The sequence below is a fragment of the Tasmannia lanceolata genome, unplaced genomic scaffold (genome assembly GCF_043159265.1).
Source record: "Tasmannia lanceolata isolate RefF3 unplaced genomic scaffold, GAP_Taslan_0.1 ptg000024l, whole genome shotgun sequence".
NCBI classification, from domain to species: Eukaryota; Viridiplantae; Streptophyta; class Magnoliopsida; order Canellales; family Winteraceae; genus Tasmannia; species Tasmannia lanceolata.
The window spans coordinates 16,696,519-16,717,959 of NW_027518701.1; the positions used below are offsets into that span (position 1 = coordinate 16,696,519).

At 37.7% G+C, this 21,441-nt stretch overlaps 2 protein-coding genes across 18 annotated transcripts in view; one reads left to right on the forward strand and one right to left on the reverse strand.

Moving 5' to 3' along the window:
- The window catches only part of LOC143857136 (uncharacterized), a 101,624-nt gene extending 98,807 nt beyond the window's left edge, over positions 1-2,817 (forward strand). For all 17 annotated transcript variants that reach the window (XR_013238467.1, XR_013238469.1, XR_013238471.1 and 14 more), the window contains one exon: positions 2,431-2,817. The gene's annotated coding sequence lies outside the window, so the exon portion shown is untranslated. The remainder of the gene's footprint in view (positions 1-2,430) is intronic.
- A 9,516-nt stretch (positions 2,818-12,333) lies between these two features.
- LOC143857095 (ABC transporter G family member 28-like) overlaps positions 12,334-21,441 on the reverse strand; it is a 113,979-nt gene continuing 104,871 nt past the window's right edge. Inside the window, exons 12-14 of the mRNA XM_077367368.1 lie at positions 14,493-14,782; positions 14,267-14,400; positions 12,334-12,490 (exon numbers count right to left, since the gene is read on the reverse strand). Coding sequence (XP_077223483.1) covers positions 12,334-12,490; positions 14,267-14,400; positions 14,493-14,782 — 581 coding nt within the window. The remainder of the gene's footprint in view (positions 12,491-14,266; positions 14,401-14,492; positions 14,783-21,441) is intronic.

Sequence of the window (21,441 nt, forward strand, 5' to 3'; positions counted from 1 at the left end):
CTATCCTTATAGGGAAGGTCCGACCAAGCAACTTTCTTTCTAGGGGCAACACAATCAAAAGGCTTACTCTTCTCTAGCCCCACCAGGGGCAGACAAGATTGACCAACGCTCCTAACTAGAGGCCAATTTACACCTTTCTCAAGCTCTTTCTCAGCGCCATCCTTGGATTTGAAATTTGAATTAGACAGGGGAACCAACGGCTCACCAAGAGGCATGTCCTCAATCGGCGGGGAACCCTCAGACGGCGGTATAATGCCCATACCGGCACATCCCAATGAACTAGAGTACTCCGAAACACCACTTTTATTATTGTGTTGTTTCTGAAGATCAATCCCAATAGAGTAAACCTTATCAAGGATTCTAATTCTAACACAAGAACCATGGAAAAGCCACTGGGGGGCTAGAATTTTGGCCGAGACAAAACTCATACAATGTTGGTGGTTACCTTTCATTTTGGTTTCCAATACTTTACCAAATAGACTCCCTATAGCCTCGACCGTTGAAATAGCCCATGCATGCAGAGGGATGCCATAAAAATTAATCCAAAGAGCTTCCTCACCTTGAAGGAACTCCCTATTCCATGGTGAGGGAGAAACCAAATGATTACCTAGGGCTTCAGATCTCATAGCAAGAATCTTTGATGCCTGGGCTTCAGATTCAAACATAAAGAGGATCTCGTCCTCCGCCAAGGTACAAGGGCAATGTAAGGATGGAAAATCCCAAACTTTTTGTGCCCAAAACCAGAGGTCCTCTAGAGACATGTATCTGTCTTTCTTTTTTCCTATAAGACAAGCTTTTAGGGTGTCCATACGAATAAGCACTTCCTTGCCGGATATGGAAAGAGTTGGGCTCCCTTTAGTCTCAAGAAAGTGGATTTTACCCGAATCAGGCCATGACCGTTCACCTCACAGTTAGCCTCCATGCTAGGCTCTGAACTAACATGGGCAACCCATTTTGAGGGATTTTCAGACCATTGACACCAACGACACTTATCCCGCCACCTGAAATTAAAATATTTACAGGGGGAACAAAACCAACCACCAGGACTATTCCGTGGTTTAATATTCCTATTGGAACTCTTCCCCTTCCCTGAAAACGTTACAGAGGAAGGTGTTGGTTCTGCTTTAACCTGGGAGTACCTTCTACATTTTTGCCTCCATCTAAATTGTGGTAGGAGCAGTAGTAGCACTGCCAATCCTCCGACCACCCTTCATCTCCTCCTCCAACCATTTCCTTCTCCTGTCAGATCTAGGGTTTGTAGAGTATGGTTGATGGAGAAGATGATGGATCTGGTTCTAGGGTAAGAGGTGGGTTCTATTCTTTCTGCTATATTTTGTGGAGTAGATCACTATGTCCCCATTTACTACAGAGGGTATGCTGTCCACACCTCACCTTTTATGACTAACACCTCAAGAGGATAAGCGCCTCGCCTTACTACTTCGCCTTTGAAAACTGATGTAAAGAAAACAGAGGGTTAATATTTTTTATGTAATTTTACATTGTGCAAGTGGGTATGATTCCCATATTGATTCCGTTTGGAATAGGTTTTGCATTCGAGGGTCTATGATGTTCACAAAGAGGCCAGTGTTGCTTTTTCTGGCATTTTTTATTTTTGTTGCACTTATTGATTTATTACATACTAAATTTCAGATTTCTGATGAACCAAATATTATGCCGTACATCAAGATTGCAGCTACACTGCATGAGAGCATAAAGACATTTCGTGGCCGGCTGTTGCATTTGAGAGCAGTTGCACAACAGATTTGGTCTCATTCAATTAATTAATCTGAGGTGGCTGCTCTCACATGAAACAGCTATCCGTGAAATGCCTTTCTGCGTAGGTCCCTAGCAAATCCCATGTGGGTTACTAGTAATATCATATTTTGATAAGCGGGCGAACTCATCTTGTCTTTTATTTTGGGGCCGCTGAGAGTGTTTTGGGTATTGTAATAGCCTTTAACATGCATCTCATTTTAGCACTTACAAGAGCAATACGATGCATTATTTCCTCCAATATGCACTAATTATCAAAATATATTTCAACAAGAGCTATATACATGGGATCAGTTTCAGTGGGCTTGTGAGCTCTGCTATTCAAATAGCATGAAACTTATTTTCACTGTTGAGGACATGCTTGGTTCCTATTCCAGGCCTTCTCAATCACTCGGTGTGCAATCTAAGTAAATTTTCAGTCAGTGTTACAAATTTACAATGTCTTTTGTAGTTTTGTTAATTTTTCGTAATTACCTTATCTCTTTCTTTTTTTATGATGGATTTAGTTCTTAATGCCATGGATGTGTTCCTGCTTGTTATGTTGATCTAGTAAATTTTATTTTATACTTACAGTATAGCTTTCTTGGGTTTTCTTTCCATGCCCATTGTTCTTCACTACACATTTTTTTAGCCTAAACTTTTTGCCTCTATATTTAGGGAATGATGTAATTTAAGGATATGGAGAGGATACGACTGTACGAGGGAGTTTTTCTAAGCACAACCAAAGACTAGGTGACTGATACATTTGTGGGTGGAATGAAGTAAATGAACGGCGATTGCCTCATTGTCAACTTGGTGAATTCTATTGGAGCCTACATGATGTAGAGCCTGGATCTATATGGGTGGAATTAATTTTTGTGTACCTAGGTGACTGATACATTTAGTTTGTATAATCAATCATTATGATATATCTTCAGCTTTAACAAGTGTAATGCAAATTATTTGTGAGATTGTGAATGTGCTTGTGAATGTGATAGCAGCAGCTACTAAATGTGTATTACAATATTATCAGGTTCATTTACCATAGAAGGGGATATTGATGAATGGAAATTATAAAAAAAAAATTACTTCTACAGCGGCGTTCAATAAAAAACGCCGCTGAATATGGCATTCACCGACGTTCGCAAAACGTCGGTCTATGTTTCAGGCTAGCTAATGGTATTTTAATTACTGACGTTTTGTAACTGTCGGAAAATCTCAGATTTTTCACCGACGCTCGTTAAAGCACCGGTGTTTTCACTAGGGCTGCAACTCGGGTCGGGCGGGTCGGGTTTTTTTTCGGAAAACCCACGATTCCCAAACCCGGCCCTACCCATGATAAATCTCGGGTCGGGTCAGGTTTTTTCACGTTGACGCAATTTTTTAAGGAAAACTCTTGCTTGGCAAAGCAACTCAACTCATAGAAGCAGAAATTAGACTCACATTACACTTGAATCAAACAATGATGTAATTATACTCACATTACACTTGAATCAAACAATGCTGTAATCAAACAATGTTTTAATTACAATCAAACAATGCTGAATCAAACACTTGAATCAACTCAACTCATAGAAGCAGAAATTACACTCACATACTATAACAGTGGGTGCGTGGGTTTTCACTTTTAACTTTTAACTAACAATAGAAGAAAAAAAAGTACATACTATAACTTATGTAACTCGGGTCGGGCCCCTTCAAACCCGGCTCGACCCGAGATTCATGCGGGCTTTTGGATGCTCAACCCGGCTCGACCCGAAACCCATGAAACCTGAACCCAACCCAGGTTATTTTCGGGTCGGGTCGATGCGGGTCGGGTTTTACCCGGCTCGAGTTGCAGCCCTAGTTTTCACTATACACCGACGTTTTATTTTGAACGTCGGTATATGTAATACCCTGTAAAATAATAATAATAATAATAAATAAGCTATTATTTATAAAAACTATTCCTCAATTACCATTCATTATTACTATTTACCCGTGGGACCCACATAGAGGGACCCACTACCATCTGTGAGACCCACAAAGAGGGACCCACTACCACCAGTGGGACCCACAAGCGGGACCCACAAAGCAGGACTCACTACCATCGTGGGGCCCACAATATGGGGCCCACACCAACGGTGGGGACCACCGCTTGTGGGGCCTACCTATAGAATCTAATAATTGCAACAAAATTATTGAACTATTATTTAATCATAATGCAATAAGATAAGATAAGATAAGATATATATATATATATATATATATATATATATATATATATATATATATATATATATATATATATATATATATATATAGAGAGAGAGAGAGAGAGAGAGAGAGAGAACGGTTCCTACACATATGTGTAGAGAGTTCTCTACACACTAGCTTAAAATACAGTGGGGGCCCACATTGTTTGGGTGATCCAAGCCATCCATTTTAAAGGGCCTCACATAGATAGGGGTGTCTACAAAAAATCAGATCCATAGGATCATCCGAACCCTATGATTTGTGGAGGTAAAATGGATGTCTTTAAACCTTCACAAATTAGTCCATTTTTTCCCTCCACAGTTCGAATGGTTAGGATGATCCTATGGATCTGATTTTTTGTGGACACCCTATCTATGTGAGGGCCTTAAAAATGAATGGTTTGGATCACCCAAATAATGTGGCCTCCACTGTATTTTAAGCTAGTGTGTAGATAACTTATCTACACATATGTGTAGGAACCGTTCTCTCATATATATATATATATATATATATAAAATAATAAAATAAAAGAAAGAAGGGCTAAAAAAATCAAATTGTGGGTTTTATAAACCCACCATGCGTGGGTTTTTCCAAACCCTTTCCTCTTATCTCCTCTCTCAACACTCAACTCAACTCAACTCAACCCTTTCCACTCATCTCCATCTCTCAATAGTAAGAAAAAAAGAGAGAAAGGGAGGAGAGAGAAAGAGAAGGAGGACAGAGAGAGAGGAAAAGGAAGAAAAGAAAGGGGCAGAGAAGGCGTCTTCATTCGTTGTTTTCATCGAGAGGTTAGTACTAATTTTTATAATGGCATAAACTCACTTCGTCTTTTCTTATTTCCATTTTTGATAACTGCACTAACTCGGTTTATCTTTTTACGATTTTTTTAAACGAAGTGCTGATTTCAGTTTTATAACCACACTAGATTAAGTTGTCTTTTCTGATTTTAAGACAAACTGTTGAAATTTAAATAAAATTCTATTTTTGATAACCATACTAACTCGGTTTGTCTTATTATGATATTTAGGACAAAGTGCTGATTTTAGTTTTATAACCACACTAGATTAAGTTTGTCTTTTCTGATTTTAAGACAAACTGCTGAAATTTAAATAAAATTCCATTTTTTATAACTACACTAACTCGGTTTGTCTTATTCTGATTTTTGGAACAAACTACTTATTTCAGTTTTTATAATCACACTAAATTAAGTTTGTCTTTTCTAATTTTAAGACAAACTGCTGAATTTTCAATAAATTCCATTTTTTTATAACCGCACAAACTCAATTTGTCTTATTATCACTTTTTTAATAAACTGCCGACTTCTGTTTTCATAACCATACTAAATTAAGTTTGTCTTTTCTGATTTAAGACAAACTGTTGAATTTTAAATGAAGTTTCATTTTTGATAACCGCACTAACTCAGTTTGTCTTATTATCATTTTTTTTAACAAATTGCTGATTTTCAATAAATATTCTGTTTTGAAATCACTCACAAAAATTTACGTAAGAAGACAAAATTATATAATTAACATAGTAAAGCGAATAAGTTAGAAGAAAATTCTAACACTTAACGAATAATAACATTTGTTATGTAATTTGTATAGGGTTACTTCTCAATTGATATATAGGGTTTGCTTCTCCTTACACACTCAAAGGCAAGTGATGACTGACTTTTATACTATTAGTTACGATTATGATTTTTGTGATTATATTTCTGTTTCCTATGATTATTCGCATTCTTTTTGCACCTACATCATTGAATTAACTGATTATCCCCGTAGAATTTCCTGTGGTAATACTTCTTATTTTTAGGCCATAACACGATGTTTTTGTATTGGCCTCGTACAAAGTACAAGAAGGTCATAGAACTACGTGTGGCCATTTACCGACGGGTACTTGAGGATTCCCATCATGTATATACATATGAGAAGATAGATATGACTCATATACCTCGTCGAGATGACATGATACTTCTAGTAGTTAACTGTTTATATGTACTCCGTATGATTGAGGCTCTCTTATACGATTCCATAATTTGCCATCTTTAGCATATTCCTTAACGTTCTCACATGTTTTTTTTATATTCTTTTATCCTTAGCAATAAATCTTATAAATCTTATTGCTTTTCCTTATCTCTTGTGAATGCCATGAGAAACACTTTTATAATACAGATTTTCATTCCTGTCACTTTTATTATTCAAGCCAGTCACATGAGCTTGTTGTTTGACTTAGATTATTTTTCAGGCTTTGTAGGTGAGGAAAAATTCAGGAGCTGTTGCCGATGAACAGGGTTAGGTGATACTTAGGATGGGAGAGAGTACTCAATGACTTTCTTTTCGATGCGACTTATTATCATGTTTGATGAAAGTTTAGTCGTCGTTTCCCTTTTCGGGGTAGCGATTCGAATTTTGGGATTTAAAAAAAAAATTAGCCCCAAATCCGGGTCGTTACAGTTGGTATCAAAGCTGTATCTCCTCTAGTACGGTGTGTTGGTTCCATCTCGGAAGCGGAGAGAAAAAGTTCTTGTGGGCTATTTGTGTAGCTCCCCACCTTCCGTACGGGTTTTGCTTATATCTTAGGAAAGGGGTTAGATAGATGAAATATAGATAGTAGAACCATTTTTTACCTTTTTCTGAGAGTATGGAGAGAGGAATTTCGGGGACGAAATTCGTTTAAGGGGGGTAGAATGTAATACCCTGTAAAATAATAATAATAAATAAGTTATTATTTATAAAAACTATTCATCAATTACCATTCATTTACTATTTATTTTACTATTCATCCGTGGGTTTACTATCTACCCGTGAGACCCACAAAGAGGGACCCACTATCACCAGTGGGACCCACAAAGCAGGACCCACTACCATCCGTGGGGCCCACAATATGGGGTCCACACCAAAGGTGGGGACCACCGCTTGTGGGGCTTACCTATAGAATCTAATAATTGCAACAAATTTATTGAACTATTATTGAATCATAATGCAATAGGATAAGATAAGATAAGATAAGATATATATAATATAATATATAAAATAATAAAATAAAATAAAATAAAGAAAAGAAGGGTTAAAAAAAATCAAATTGTGGGTTTTATAAACCCACCATGGTAGGTTTTTCCAAACCCTTTCCTCTTATCTCCATCTCTCAACACTCAACTCAACTCAACCTTTCTATCCATCTCCATCTCTCAACAGTATGAAAAAAAGAGAGAAAGGGAAGAGAGAGAGAGAAAGAGAGAGAGAGAAAGAGAGGGGAGAGAGAGAGAGAGAGGAAAAGGAAGAAATCAAAGGGGGAGAGAAGGCGTCTTCATTCATTGTTTTCGTCGAGAGGTTAGTACTAATTTTTATAATGGCATAAACTCTTTTCTTATTTCCATTTTTGATAACTGCACTAATTCGGTTTATCTTTTTACGCTTTTTTTTAAACAAAGTGTTGAATTCAGTTTTATAACCACACTAGATTAAGTTGTCTTTTCTGATTTTAAGACAAACTGTTGAAATTTAAATAAAATTCTATTTTGATAACCACACTAACTTGGTTTGTCTTATTATGATTTTTAGAACAAAGTGTTGATTTTAGTTTTATAACCACACTAGATTAAGTTTATCTTTTCTGATTTTAAGACAAATTGCTGAAATTTAGATAAAATTCCATTTTTGATAACTGCACTAACTCGGTTTGTCTTATTCTGATTTTTGGAACAAACTACTGATTTTCGTTATAATCACACTAAATTAAGTTTGTCTTTTCTAATTTTAAGACAAATTACGTGTGGCCATTTACCAACGGGTACTTGAGGATTGCCATCGTGTATGTACTTAGAGGAGATATATATGACTCATATACCTCGTCGAGATGACATGATACTTCTCGTAGTTAACTGTCTATATGTACTTCGTATGATTGAGGCTCTCACATGTTTTTTTTTATATTCTTTATCCTTAGCAATAAATCTTATAATTCTTATTGCTTTTCCTTATCCCTTGTGAATGCCATGAGAAACACTTTTATAAAACCAATTTTCATTCTTGTCACTTTTATTATTCAAGCCAGTCACATGAGCTTGCTGTTTGACTTAGATTATTTTTCAGGCTTCGTAGGTGAGGAAAAATTCAGGAGCCCTGGCCAATGAACAGGGTTAGGTGATACTTAGGATGGGAGATAGTACTTACATAATTTCTTTTCGATGCAACTTATTATCATGTTCGATGGAAGTTTAGTCATTGTTTCCCTTTTTGGGGTAGCGATTCGGATTTTGGGATTTAAAAAAAAAATTATGTCAAAAAAATTAGCCCCAAATCCGGGTCGTTACAGTATACCTTTTTAGTGACATTGGAATTAGCGACATTCATTGCAAACGTCGGTGAATATAACACCGACGTTTTTCCTTATGTACAGCGACGTTCGAGAACACCGGTGAAGGTCGACTTTCTTGTAGTGTTGTGGGTTACCTTAAGACCTAGTACTACCCTCAGGTGATCCCAAATCAGAACCACTGTTAGGTAGACCAAAGCCATAGAGGAGGCCTACAGACCAATATGAATTCTCAGGTCTAAGGACATATAAAGGGTCCTATCTGGGTAGAATGGCCTTATCTTTATTTCATGTCCACGGGCTATGCTAGTATGATCACATTAAGTGCATGAATCATTCGCAGTACCCATTCTGCCTACTTAGGGTCTACTACCTTAGTGACCGATATAGGCCACCCTAGTTCGTGTATAGAGGCAAGGTCAAATATTGGTTGTGTGTAAGAAGAGATGTCCAGTCTCAACCCCAACCATAAACCTTTTAGTTCTGTAAAGAACCGGAATATCCATACGATCTGTGAATCCATAGGCCTGACCATTCGTATGATGTTGCCTAAAAGGATAAACATGTGTCTAACATAATGAAGCACGCAACACTATCCTCTAATACACCCATTAATTGTCATGAAATACATTAACTATTAGGGCAGTGATAAATCGACTCCCTAAATGGATGAATCGACTCCCCATGTGTCTATCTCTCTCCTCTTTCTCTCTCTAACCTAGAGGAGAGAAACCTAGAGGAGAGAGAAAGACACATGGGAGTCGATTTATCAATTTGGGGAGTCGATTTATCACTCCCCTAACTATTATTGTGAACTATAAAATGACTGGCTTTTGGGGCATATAGTCTTTCAGTTCAAAGATTTAGACAATTCAATTATTGGGCCCTGTTGACCGTTCATGTTGGAGAGAGAGAGAGAGTACTGGTTGTATCAGTTGTGACTTGTGACACAACCGGTAAAAGGGGCGCCGCGCGGGGGGGGGGGGGTGGTGAACTTATCACCGCCCTGTTGCTTATAATTAAGGGTGTCAATTTTGGCTCGGGCTCGGAGGCTCGCTCGAGCTCGGCTCGAATCCTTAACGATCCGAGCCGAGCCTAATTTAGGCCAGGCTCGGCTCTGCTCGGCTCGTAAAGGCTCGTTAAGAATTTAATATATTTAAATATATATATTATATATTAATTTATACATTAAAAGGGTTGTCCAGGGAGTGAAAGGGGGGGGCAAAATATGTCAGTTCATTTTTGGAACCCCATTTGTTACTAGGACCACCCCCCATAGTGTAAAAAAAGTAGTCAAATTACACTAGTAGGGCTGTCCAGGGAAGATGAGGGGTGTGAACATAATATAACCCGAGCTCGGTAAGGCTCGCGAGCTTGGCCGAGCCTGACCGAGCCGAGCCGAGCCCGAGCCCGGTTTGAGCCCGAGCTTAGTTTGAGCCCGAACCGAGCCGAGCCTGGCCAAGCTCGGCTCGGCTCGGCTCGTTTACACCCCTACTTATAAATGTTACTTTCCTTATAGCTAATAAATATATTACACAAAAAATTCTTTATAGCTTAATACATCAAACCTAGCTCTATATTTTCGCAGTGAAAATCTAGTCACAAAGGTCCTGTTTGGATTGCGGGAAATTTCTGGAAAAATTTTTGGAAAAGAAAAACTATTCCAGAATTTCCTTCTTTTAAATTGATTTCATATGAAAAAAAAAGTAACTGGAACCACCCCAGTTCAAAATTTATTTACAATGACCTTTAATTTACAGGATAATATGATATCACTTAAAATTATCACTTCCCTCTAAACTGTTGAAATAACAAAAATTCCTAAGAAATATTCTCGGCAAGAAATGTTTTTCTTGCAATTCAAACAGGGCCATACGGCTGTGTTTGGCAACTAAGAATCATTTTTCATGGAATATTAGCTCACATCATCTCCTCAATTATGCCGTCTGAATTCTCTCCCGCTGCCACTCTCCTTGCCACAGTCCCACCAGTTGATAACCAATATTCTATGGAAACAATTTTCTTTGTTCCCAAACGTAGCCTATGTTATCCATTTCCTTTGTAAGGATGAAGAATTCAGTATTTATCACACTCACCAACTTTCCGTGTATACCTTGTAAATAGTTGGTGTATGGATAAACCAACTAATCAGTATATACACCACATTAAGTACATATAAAACCATCACTTGGTCTATATTCCCTCCAAGCATTGTCAAGATGACTAATCCAGTATATATAACATATACCAACCATGCAGTACATGCACCTTTTCATAACACAGGTAATAAGTGAACCATCTCAATTAGGTCCTTGCGCAGGTGTTGAGCTCGTCACCACTGTCAAATGGTTGCGAATAATGTAAACACAGAACTTTGGGGTGCACCATTATATGTCGTTCTTCTTGGATTGTAGGAATTTTCTGAAAAAGTTTGGAAAATAATTTTTTTTCTAAAATTTCAGCTTTTCCATTATTTGGTTACACAGGAGAAAAAAGTAATTTGAACCATAATTCAATTTTTATTTTCATGCACCTTCACTTTATAATGATATCCTAAAATATATCATCTCTCTAAATTCTGGAAAAAAATATTCCTAGGAGAAAAATTTCCTCAGGGTTTGTCCCAGTGAGGTAAAATTTCCAAAAAACATTAGTTTACTCCCTGTGCAAAACTTAAGGGTGTTCCAATAATGAAAATATAAGCAACTTTCCTCGTAAGTTTACGTGCTGCCATCTATTTGTCTTGAAAGAAGCGAAATGGCATACACCGAAGGAGGTAGGAATTAGAATTACCCCAACTGGAAGTAGAACCAGTGTTTCCTGACCAAAATTTAAGTCGTGGAAAATGACTAAATTGCCCCTATGACATAAAAATTGATCAAAATACCATAGAGTAAAATGAATTGAATACCCCGGTCATGGAAAATAACTAAAATACCCCCATTGCATAAAAACTGATCAAAATACAGAGTATTGGGTAAAATGACCAGAATACCCCTATATCATGGAAATTAACCCAAATACAGGGTAAACATGAATGATCAAGATACCCTCGAGTCATGGAAAATGACAACAATAACCATATAACATAAAAATGATAAAAATACGTCGTATCAGTAAAAATGACCAGAATACTGTCATGGAAACAGACCAAAACACCCCTATATGGGTGACAATGACCAAAATGCCCCAAGTCATAGAAAATGACTAAAATACCCTTTATGATAAAAATGATAAAAATATCCCCATATGGGGTAAACATGAATAGAATATTCCGAGTCATGGAAAATTACTAAAATACCCTCATGACAAAAAATGATCAAAATATGTTGTATTAGGTAAAAATGACCAGAATACTCTTGCATCATTGAAAATGATTAATATATCCTTATATTGGGTGAAATGACCAAATACCCTAAGTCATGGAACATGATTAAAATAGTCATATGACATTTACCCCCGACAATATGTGGTCCTGAAACACTTGAAATAAAATATACTTTGTAAAATGGAACAAATGAAAATTTAATCAAGGGTAAACTAATACATGGTAAGTAGATTACACCAAAATGGTTTACCCTGAAATGGAATACTCCCTCGTATTTACCCTCACTGGAACATACCCTCAAAAATTGTTTTCCTACAATCCAAACAGGGCCTAAATATTTCCAACTTTTGGAAATCATAGCAAGAATGACGCTGGCCTTGCAAAATATTCATCTAAGAAAATTTCAGAAGCTCCATCCTGTAAGATATCTAAATTTAATCATTTGAATGTTAATTTCCACGAAATATTAAAGTGCACTCAGGTTCCCATGATGACATGATTTACAGACCTTGCCTCAGTTACCTTTTAACAGGCAGTTTCCCAATGGGGAAGGGAAATGATGTAAGTTTTCCGGGGAACCTTAAAAATGGACTATTGCTATAATGTAACCATATCAGAACTGAATTTTCCTTTTGTACACAAAATATATGAAAAGAATGATAATTTTTTTTTTTCAGAAGAATGAAAAGAATGATGATTTGGTCTCACTTCTTTTGGAAGGTCACCATACAGAAGAACGCTATGACACGGAAGACTATACCGTAGGTGATGAGAACGAATAAACAAAGACCCCAGTCATGTAGATCATAACCACTGCTCAGAAGCGAGCCACAGCGAGTAACCAGCCACACGCCAGAATACCTGTAGCAGAAGAAATGTAAGAAACATGGAAAAAGATTAGTTATGGATTAAGTAACAAATATATTTCACAAAATATCCACTTTTCTGACACTACCCAAATACAAGAATTTCCAGGCTCTGTTTCTTTCCACGTAAAATGGTGTAAAACAAATTTTATGCTCATTTTTAAGGGGAAAATGGGTGTAATATTTGTTTTACACAGTTTTAATTTTTAAGTGGAATGTTTTAAGCCCATTTTACGCCGAAAGAAACGGAGCAAAGGAGTTTTAGAGATGAGCGTGTTAAGATAAAATATTTCATTCAAAGTAGGTAATATTTATGTACACAAATATTGCAATTCCGGGGTACATAAAAGCAAAATCTAAATTCTTTTAAATGTTCATTAGTGTAACTGGTTTCACTTTGCGGTTGTTTCTGCTCCTATGGATTTAAATGTTTTGCATCTCAGATTCTTTGGATTCCTATGGTGCAGTTCTCTTGAAATTTTGAGACCAATGTGCAAAGATTCTTCCAAACATTTTATTGTCAGCATCTGTGCTTGAACAAGTCTCCTTTTCTGTGATCCCTAAAGAAATTGGGAGCAAAATCAAAGTCGTTGTTCAATTTGTGACAACAAGGAACATTTCTATGCTAGTCAGTATGCACATTTTTATAGACAACACTCAAAATTTTTTTATGTTTTCCTATTGCGTCTAAGTATTGTATTAATAAGTAGTGCTTTGCGAAATTTGTGACCTCTAATCTTATAGAGATCTCTACTTCGCTAATATAAAATCTTTGTATTGTTTCCCAGTCACTGATTCTGTAAAATTCTCAACATTCCTTTATGGAAAACCAAATGAACATCCCAATATGTAATGAAGGAGAATGTTCCTTTACTGGAAACATGGTCTGATGTTCCGTACATTGAAAACAAACTATGCTTTCCTACAATGACCAAATCTTCGAACAGGGCACAACCATAACCCTTCAAACCAGTTAATGGAATGGAATAGTCTTTGCAAAAGTACGTCAACCATGCTAAATATGTAAAATGGTAATATCCTCATCCTTTTTTTTTTAAATGGCAAAATATCTTCAACCTTTTAAACAACCTATAAGATCTCTTACCAATATTTATGGACACGTCCATTAGGTTAGATCATCGGTTCCATGCCCGTGTTGAAAAGGGAGGCATGGAAAAACACTTCTTATTATATGCACACTTTTTCTTGCTTCTATTCAAAACAAACACTTCTTATTATATGAACACTTTTTCTTGCTTGTATTAAAAAACAACATATAATATTAAATACTGGAGGCTGGAGGCTGGAGCCATTATATTGGACATTAGAAATTAACACAATTCCAGATTTATTACTATATTTTTACAATTGTTTAAGCAATATAGTAATTTAAAGACCATCTTATAATTATAGACTTGTGCATTCAATCGATTATGATGCATCATTCCAGACATTTCTAATATGTAATCTTTGTAAGTAGAGGGCTGCTAGCAAAACAGGATTTTGTTTGGAAATTAGAGATGAAATCCCCTGTAGTGACACATGCGAGAAAGACAAGGAAGTGAGGTCGTATCCCCAAGAAATGCATAAAAAGCTGTGGAATTGACCAACGTTTCCAAATCGCCAGTCAATTCCACTTCCGTCTTTATTTTCCAAACGAAATCCCACTTTGGAAATTTTTTCCTTGTAAGTATATTCCAGTCTTTGTGCGCGTGTGTGCGTGCTTGCGTGTGTGTATGTCTGTGTGTGTGTAAGTCAAGATGGGACAAACCTTTCAGCATTAGCAATAACAAATGCTTCCAAGGCCCACTTTGGATAGCATAAGGTGGCTAGGATCTTCACAACTCCACCTCTTTCCTGCTGAGTCGCTATGAGAGTCAAAACAACAGGAAGTAGTACAGACCACTGCAGGAATCAAAGTAGCCTAAAGTTAGAAGGAAAACAAAGAGAACAATTATAATTGATATTGAGTTGAAATTAGAACATGCTATACGGACCAGTTGGGCGGGACCGGGTTCCAGAAAGATGGCAAATGCGTAGGCAATACCCGTCACACAATATACAAGGCAGACCAATATAATGTAATTAGCTGAAAATGAGGACCTAGGATTGTTGAAAAAATAGAACATGGAAAGATAAACCAGAGGCTTGATAACTGTGCTGAAATGGTCGATTGTATCTTTTGAGAGAAAATAAGCCAGCCCACTCATGCCGGAAGCACTTTCTCTCCAGTAGTGCAGCTTGTCAAGTGAAAATGATCTCAAAGCTGCTATCTTACATAAGAGAGCTGCATTAACATTTCAACTAAATGAGAAAATGAATTTAGACACACACACACAAACACACACACATATATATATATATATATATATATATATATATATATATATATATAGAGAGAGAGAGAGAGAGAGAGAGAGAGAGAGGAAAACGTTGGTGCGCTCAATACTTTTCTCATATATATATATATGTGTGTGTGTGTGTGTGCGTGTGTGTGTGTGTATATATATGCAAGACCTTTTAGCTCAGGGATATAATCATGCTCTTTATCTGTTGACTCTATGTAATGTTTGTAGGGACTTCTGGTCCCCACTGTAATTTTCATAGATTCAATAAAACTGTCATCTTTCAATATATATATATATATATATATATATATATATATATATATATATATATATATATATATATATATATATACACAGAGAGAGAGAGAGAGAGAGAAAACTGTTGGTGCGCTTAAGCTCACCATTTTTTTGGTGCTCTTAAGTTGTTATAGCGCCTCCCATTCGTTTAAATGTTTGGGTCCCGCTGGTTCCCCCTTAAGCGAACCAAAAATAATGGTGCGCTTAAGCTCACCAACAATTTCTCATATATATATATATGGGAAAGGTGTGCGTACTCGGTCGAGTAGATAAGCTTATCTACTCGGTCGGGTTAAAAACAGTGGAGGCCCACATTTTTTGGGTGATCCAAACCATTCATTTGAAAGGCCCTTACCTAGATAGGGTGTCCACAAAAAATCAGCCCCATAGGATCATCCTAACGCATCCAACAGTGGAGGGAAAAATGGGGAAAAATGGACAACCATAGCTTGTCCACAAATCTGCCCATTTTTCCCTCCACTGTTGGATGGGTTAGGATGATCCTATGGGGTTGATTTTTTGTGGACACCCTATCTAGGTAAGGGCCTTTCAAATGAATGGTTTGGATCACCCAAAAAATGTGGGCCCCCACTGTTTTTAACCCGACCGAGTAGATAAGCTTATCTACTCGACCGAGTACGCACACCTTTCCCTATATATATATATATATATATATATATATATATATATATATATATATATATATATATATATCAGAGGGAGACCTCATCTGAGCTAGCAAGTATAATTAGGGTAGGTACCGATGTTTTTTTAGGTATTGATTCTATAGGAGTTAACATAGATAGGGTGTTTCTAAGAAATCATCTCCATAGGATCATGCTAACACCTGATTTGTGGAGGTTTAAAATGGACGGCTATAAAATGGGTCCATTTTGTGCCAACATAGATCGAATGGTTGGGATGATTCTATGGAGATGATTTCTTAGGAACAACCAATGTTAGGTTTTATGGAATGAATGGTTTGGATGAGGATATGCTATTTGTAGTGGCTAGCTCAGATAAGCTTATCAGGGCCCATCAAATCGCGCAAACAATGTGGGACCCCGTTGTATTTTTGGCCGATCGAGTAGATAAGTTATCTACTCGATCGAGTAGAAACATTTTTATATATGGGAAAAACGTGGGGGGCCATAAATTGAAAGAGGGACACCTTGCCGTGTGGGTCTCCTTCAAAAATGTGGAGGCCCAAAAATGTAATCTTCCCATATATACTCCCCCTCTAAGGTAATCAATTTAACTCTATAGTTGCAGTATCAAACTACCTATATCAAATATATCATACCCAAATTCAATTCTCGTTCACTCCATCTTTTGATTCTTTGGAGTTTTCTTGATCTAAGGGGGTGATTTGATCTTGTCATTCTTTGGGTTTGTCTTGATCTAATAGGATGATTTGATAGTGAAATTCTTTGGGATTTTCTTGCTAAAGAGGTAAAACTTTGTGAATTTGATGTATTTTCATATTTTCTTGATCAGTTCTTTTGCTAAATTTATTGACGAGTGATTCATATTTTTGAGGATTCTTTGTTGATGGTTGAAGTTTTTTGGTTGATGATTGATTCCTTATGTTTTTTCAGTAAGGACTTCTTCGGTCTCTTAATCTTTTTGAAGGGTTTTAAAACTATTTTACCATCTTTTGAAGGGACATAAGTTTCTTCTTCATCTGACACTTCAAAATCAGACAAGTCAGTTTGATTGTCGCTTTCTTGGAGATCTTGATATTCATTATCTTGATCTTCAAAATCAACATATTGATCCTGGAAATCTATCTCATAATCTTCGTTTTCCGTTATGTTGAGAGTATGTTTATGATGTGGATTAGTTTACTACTCAGAAGATACCACGGGATACAAGATATAGTATTTCTTAAATTGTTCATAGAAGATACCATGAGAGAGCAGCCACATAGGCTCACTTTTCAACAGATTTTGTCTTATTTATTTAATTCATCTGAGGTGGCTTCTCTCTCACGCAACAAACGGCCCGCGAAATTCCTTCTCCTATGGTCCCTAGTAAATCCATAATGTATATATATATATATATATATATATATATATATATATATATATATAGAGAGAGAGAGAGAGAGAGAGAGAGAGAGAGAGAGAAGGGTTCCTGCGCTCGAACGCAAATAGCTTATCTGCACTCGAGCGCTGGAAACAGGGGTGGGGCCACATTGGGGGGGGTCATCCTAAGCATTCATTTGACAGGCCCCATCATGGATTGGGGGTGTACCAAAAATCAGCTCCATTGGACCCTCTTAGGGTGTCCATTTGTGTCGACAAATCTACCCATTTTCACCCCACAAATGGACACCCTATGGTGATCCAATGGAGCTGATTTTTGGTGGACACCTATCCATGAAAGGGTCCATCAAATGAATGCTTTGAATCTCCCCCCCCCCCCCCCCCCCTCCCCCTCAATGTGGCCCACCCCTGTTTCTGTGCTCGAGTGCAGGAACCCTTTACTCATATATGGGGAAACGGTTCGTGAGCTAGAGCTCATATAAGCTTATATGAGCTAGAGTGCTCAAACACATGGGTCCCACATTTTTTGGGGTGATGCGAACCATTCATTTGGAAGGCCCCATCATAGATAGGGTGTGTACCAAAAATCAGGTCCATTGGATCATCCTAGCCCAAGTGGAGGGCAAAAATGGGCAGATTTGTCGACAAACAGTGTCTGTCCATTTTTCCCTCCACTTTTTGATGGGTTAGGATGATCCTATGGATCTGATTTTTGGTACACACCCTATCTATATAAAGGCCTTCCAAATGAATGCTTTGGATCACCCTAAAAAATGTGGGACCCATGTGTTTGTGGAACTCTAGCTCATATAAGCTTCGTGACCTCAAGCTCACGAACCCTTTTCCCTATATATATATATATATATATATATATATATATGAGAAAATTGTTGGTGCGCTGACAGCGTACCAAAAAATGGTGCGCTTAAGTGTTTAAAACATTTCCTATTGGTTCCTGTAAGTGGGACCCGAACATTTAGCGCAATAGGAAATGTTTTAAACACTTAAGCGCACCAACACTTTTCTCTCTCTCTCTCTCTCTATATATATATATATATATATATATATATAATTTTTTTTTTTTTTTTTGAGACGGTAAAATGAGAATATATTAAAAGGCAAACCGAGATGGTTCAAAACAAATTACAAAAGGAGAAAGAAAAGAAAAAACAAAATCAAGGTGGGAGATAATCAAACGGCTCCAGACTAGACCTAAAAACACCACCCCTTGCTAGGGAGTCGGCATCTGAATTAGCAGATCTCCTCACATGCTTAAACAATATAGACGAGTCAAGAACTATATCATCAATTTCCTCAAAGAAAGATAGAAACTGCCACGGAGGAGAAGCCGCACCCATAAGCCAGAGAACAACATTAGTGGAGTCCCCTTCTACTATCACCTTATCTAACACAAAATTATCCAAAAACTTGATCCCACAATGAACTGCTCTCACTTCCGCTTCATTAGAGTCCGCCACTCCAATGGGGCTCGAGAAGGCCCAGAGAACATCCCTCTTGGAATCTCTACATAAACCCCCAATCCCTGCATCACCAGGATTGCCAAGAGATGATCCATCGAAATTCATCTTTAACATCCCATCTGGAGGAGGGAGCCAGGATTGATTAATTTTGACTTTGGTAACCCCCTCCTTGCAAATAATCTGCCAACCTTCCCATAGATCATACGCTGAGACGAAATGAAACAGAGGAAGGCTTCCAGCCCAAGGAATGACCGCTGCAATGATCTTGATAAATATCCAGTAAGACGATTTTGCCACACCGTCAAATACTCGGGAATTTCTTTCCTTCCAAATGAACCACCATGAAGCCAACATACACATCTTCCACAGCGTCTTACCCTTTCTTTTCCAGGGGCACCATTCCCAACTTTTAATAAAATCTGATATGGTGTTAGGGAGAGCCCATGATACCCCAAAGCGAGATAGAATAAAGCCCCATAAATCTCTGGCAAACTTACAGTGAATGAATAGATGATCAATGGATTCGCCATCCGATAAACATAAAGGGCAATGGTTTACCAAAATCATCCCTCTCTTCCTCAAAAATTCAATTGTCTGGATGCGACCACAACATACTGCCCACGCAAAAAAGAAAACCCTCGGCGGGCAAGAAAACTTCCAGATCGAAGCAGAAAGAGGCTCAACTTCGCTACACACCAAATGTTGATAAAAAGATTTAACAGAGAAAAATCCGGATGAACACTAAAACCACACACGGGAATCAACCCCCCTTCTCTTAATATAACACCCTTCAATCAAAGACATCAACTCTAAAACTGAATTCAACTCTCTATCAAAAAGTCTCTTCTGAACTTCGGCTTCCAAACCACCATCGAGTTAACCCGCTCAAAACAATCCGCCACCCATGCCACCTTTTGAGAAGACACCAAAAACAGATCAGGGAATAATACCCTAAGAGGAACTGCCGAGCACCACGGATCTGACCAGAAACAGATTCTATCCCCAACATAAACCTTAAAGCGAATACCTTTGCTAAAAAAAACCTCAACCTTCAAAATATCCCGCCAAACAGTTAGAGCTTTGAACTTAAAATTATCCGCAGTACACCAATTCCCCTCACTCAACCCATATTTGCTCCCTATCACTTTAACCCATAAGGCAGAGGGTTCCGATCCAAACCGCCACAGCCACTTTCCCAACAGAGCCGTGTTAAAACCTTTAATTCTCTTTATTCCCTAACCTCCATTTTTCAATGGGAGGCACACAGAACTCCATTTAACCAAGGGAATTCCACCAGAGGAATGAGAACCTCCCCACAAAAATCTCCTCTGAATTTGTTCAATTCTAAGCACTACACTCACAGGGCATTTGAATAAGGAAAGAAAATTAATCGGAATGTTTGATAAAACTGCTTTGATGAGAACCAACCGATCTTTAGATACCAAATTACGTTTCCAGGAATCTAAACGCCTCTCAACTCTGTGGATGATTGAATTCCAAAAGTGTTTATTCGGTCTTCCTACCCCCAAAGGAAGACCAAGATAAGAAGCAGGCAAAGAATTCAATGTACACCCTAGAATCCTAGCAAAAACAGAAGCTTCATAAGAAGGAACATTTATAACATATAACCCTGACTTCGAAAAATTAGATCTTTGACCAGAAACCATCTCGTAACACCTTAAGACAACTTTAGATTCAATCTCTGGGAAAACACAGGGGCACAAAATAGCAAAGTATCATCTGCGAATTGAAGGAGCGAAACCTCCACTTTATTACTCCCAATTAAGAAACCTTCAAAAAGACCCAACTCACTTCTTTTTCTCATAAGCCGGCTAAGAGACTCCGCAACAATCACAAGGAGAAAGGGGGATAGAGGATCCCCTTGCCTCAACCCCCTAGAAGATTTGAAAAAACCTTTGGAAGAACCATTTATGAGAACTGAGAACCAAGCTGAAGATACACAGGTCCTACTCCAACCTCTCCACCGAGAACCAAAACCCATTTTTCCAAGACTATAGTCCAGAGAAGCCCACTCCACCCGGTCGTAAGCCTTTCCCATATCAAGTTTACACAAAACCCCTCCTTCACCGCTTCGCCTATAGGAATCAATAGCTTCATTTGCGATAAGAGAACAATCCAGAATTTGTCTTTTATTAACGAAGGCGCTTTGACTATCTGATATTATTGAAGGAAGAACTAATTTGAGACGATCCGCCAAAACTTTTTCCAAAACTTTATATAGACAACCAACTAAACTTATCAGACGAAATTCCGACACCTTTGAAGCCCCCTCTACCATTGGGATTAGGGTAATGAAGGTTGCACCAGTACCTTTATCAAGAGCCAGCCCTTCAAAAAATTCTTGGAAAAATCTCATCAGATCCGATTTAACAACTTCCCAACATACTTGGAAAAAAGCAAGACAAAATCCATCCGGACAAGGAGCTTTATCTTTAGCCAAAGAGAATAGACCTTTCAGTCATACTTGGAAAAAAGCCAGACAAAATCTCTCTCTCTCTCTCTCTCTCTCTATATATATATATATATATATATATATATATATATATACTAGTAAAAAACCCCGTGCGATGCACGGGCCGACAAAGAGCTGTACGGATCACTTCATAGGTTGATCCAAACCGTCCATGGATGGAACACAACATAAATAGGTTATGCCCCAAAATTCATTTCCATAGGCTGATCATAGCCCTCCAATCTATAGAGGTTTCCATAATATGTTTTTCATCTTAAATCGGATGGTTAAGACCACCC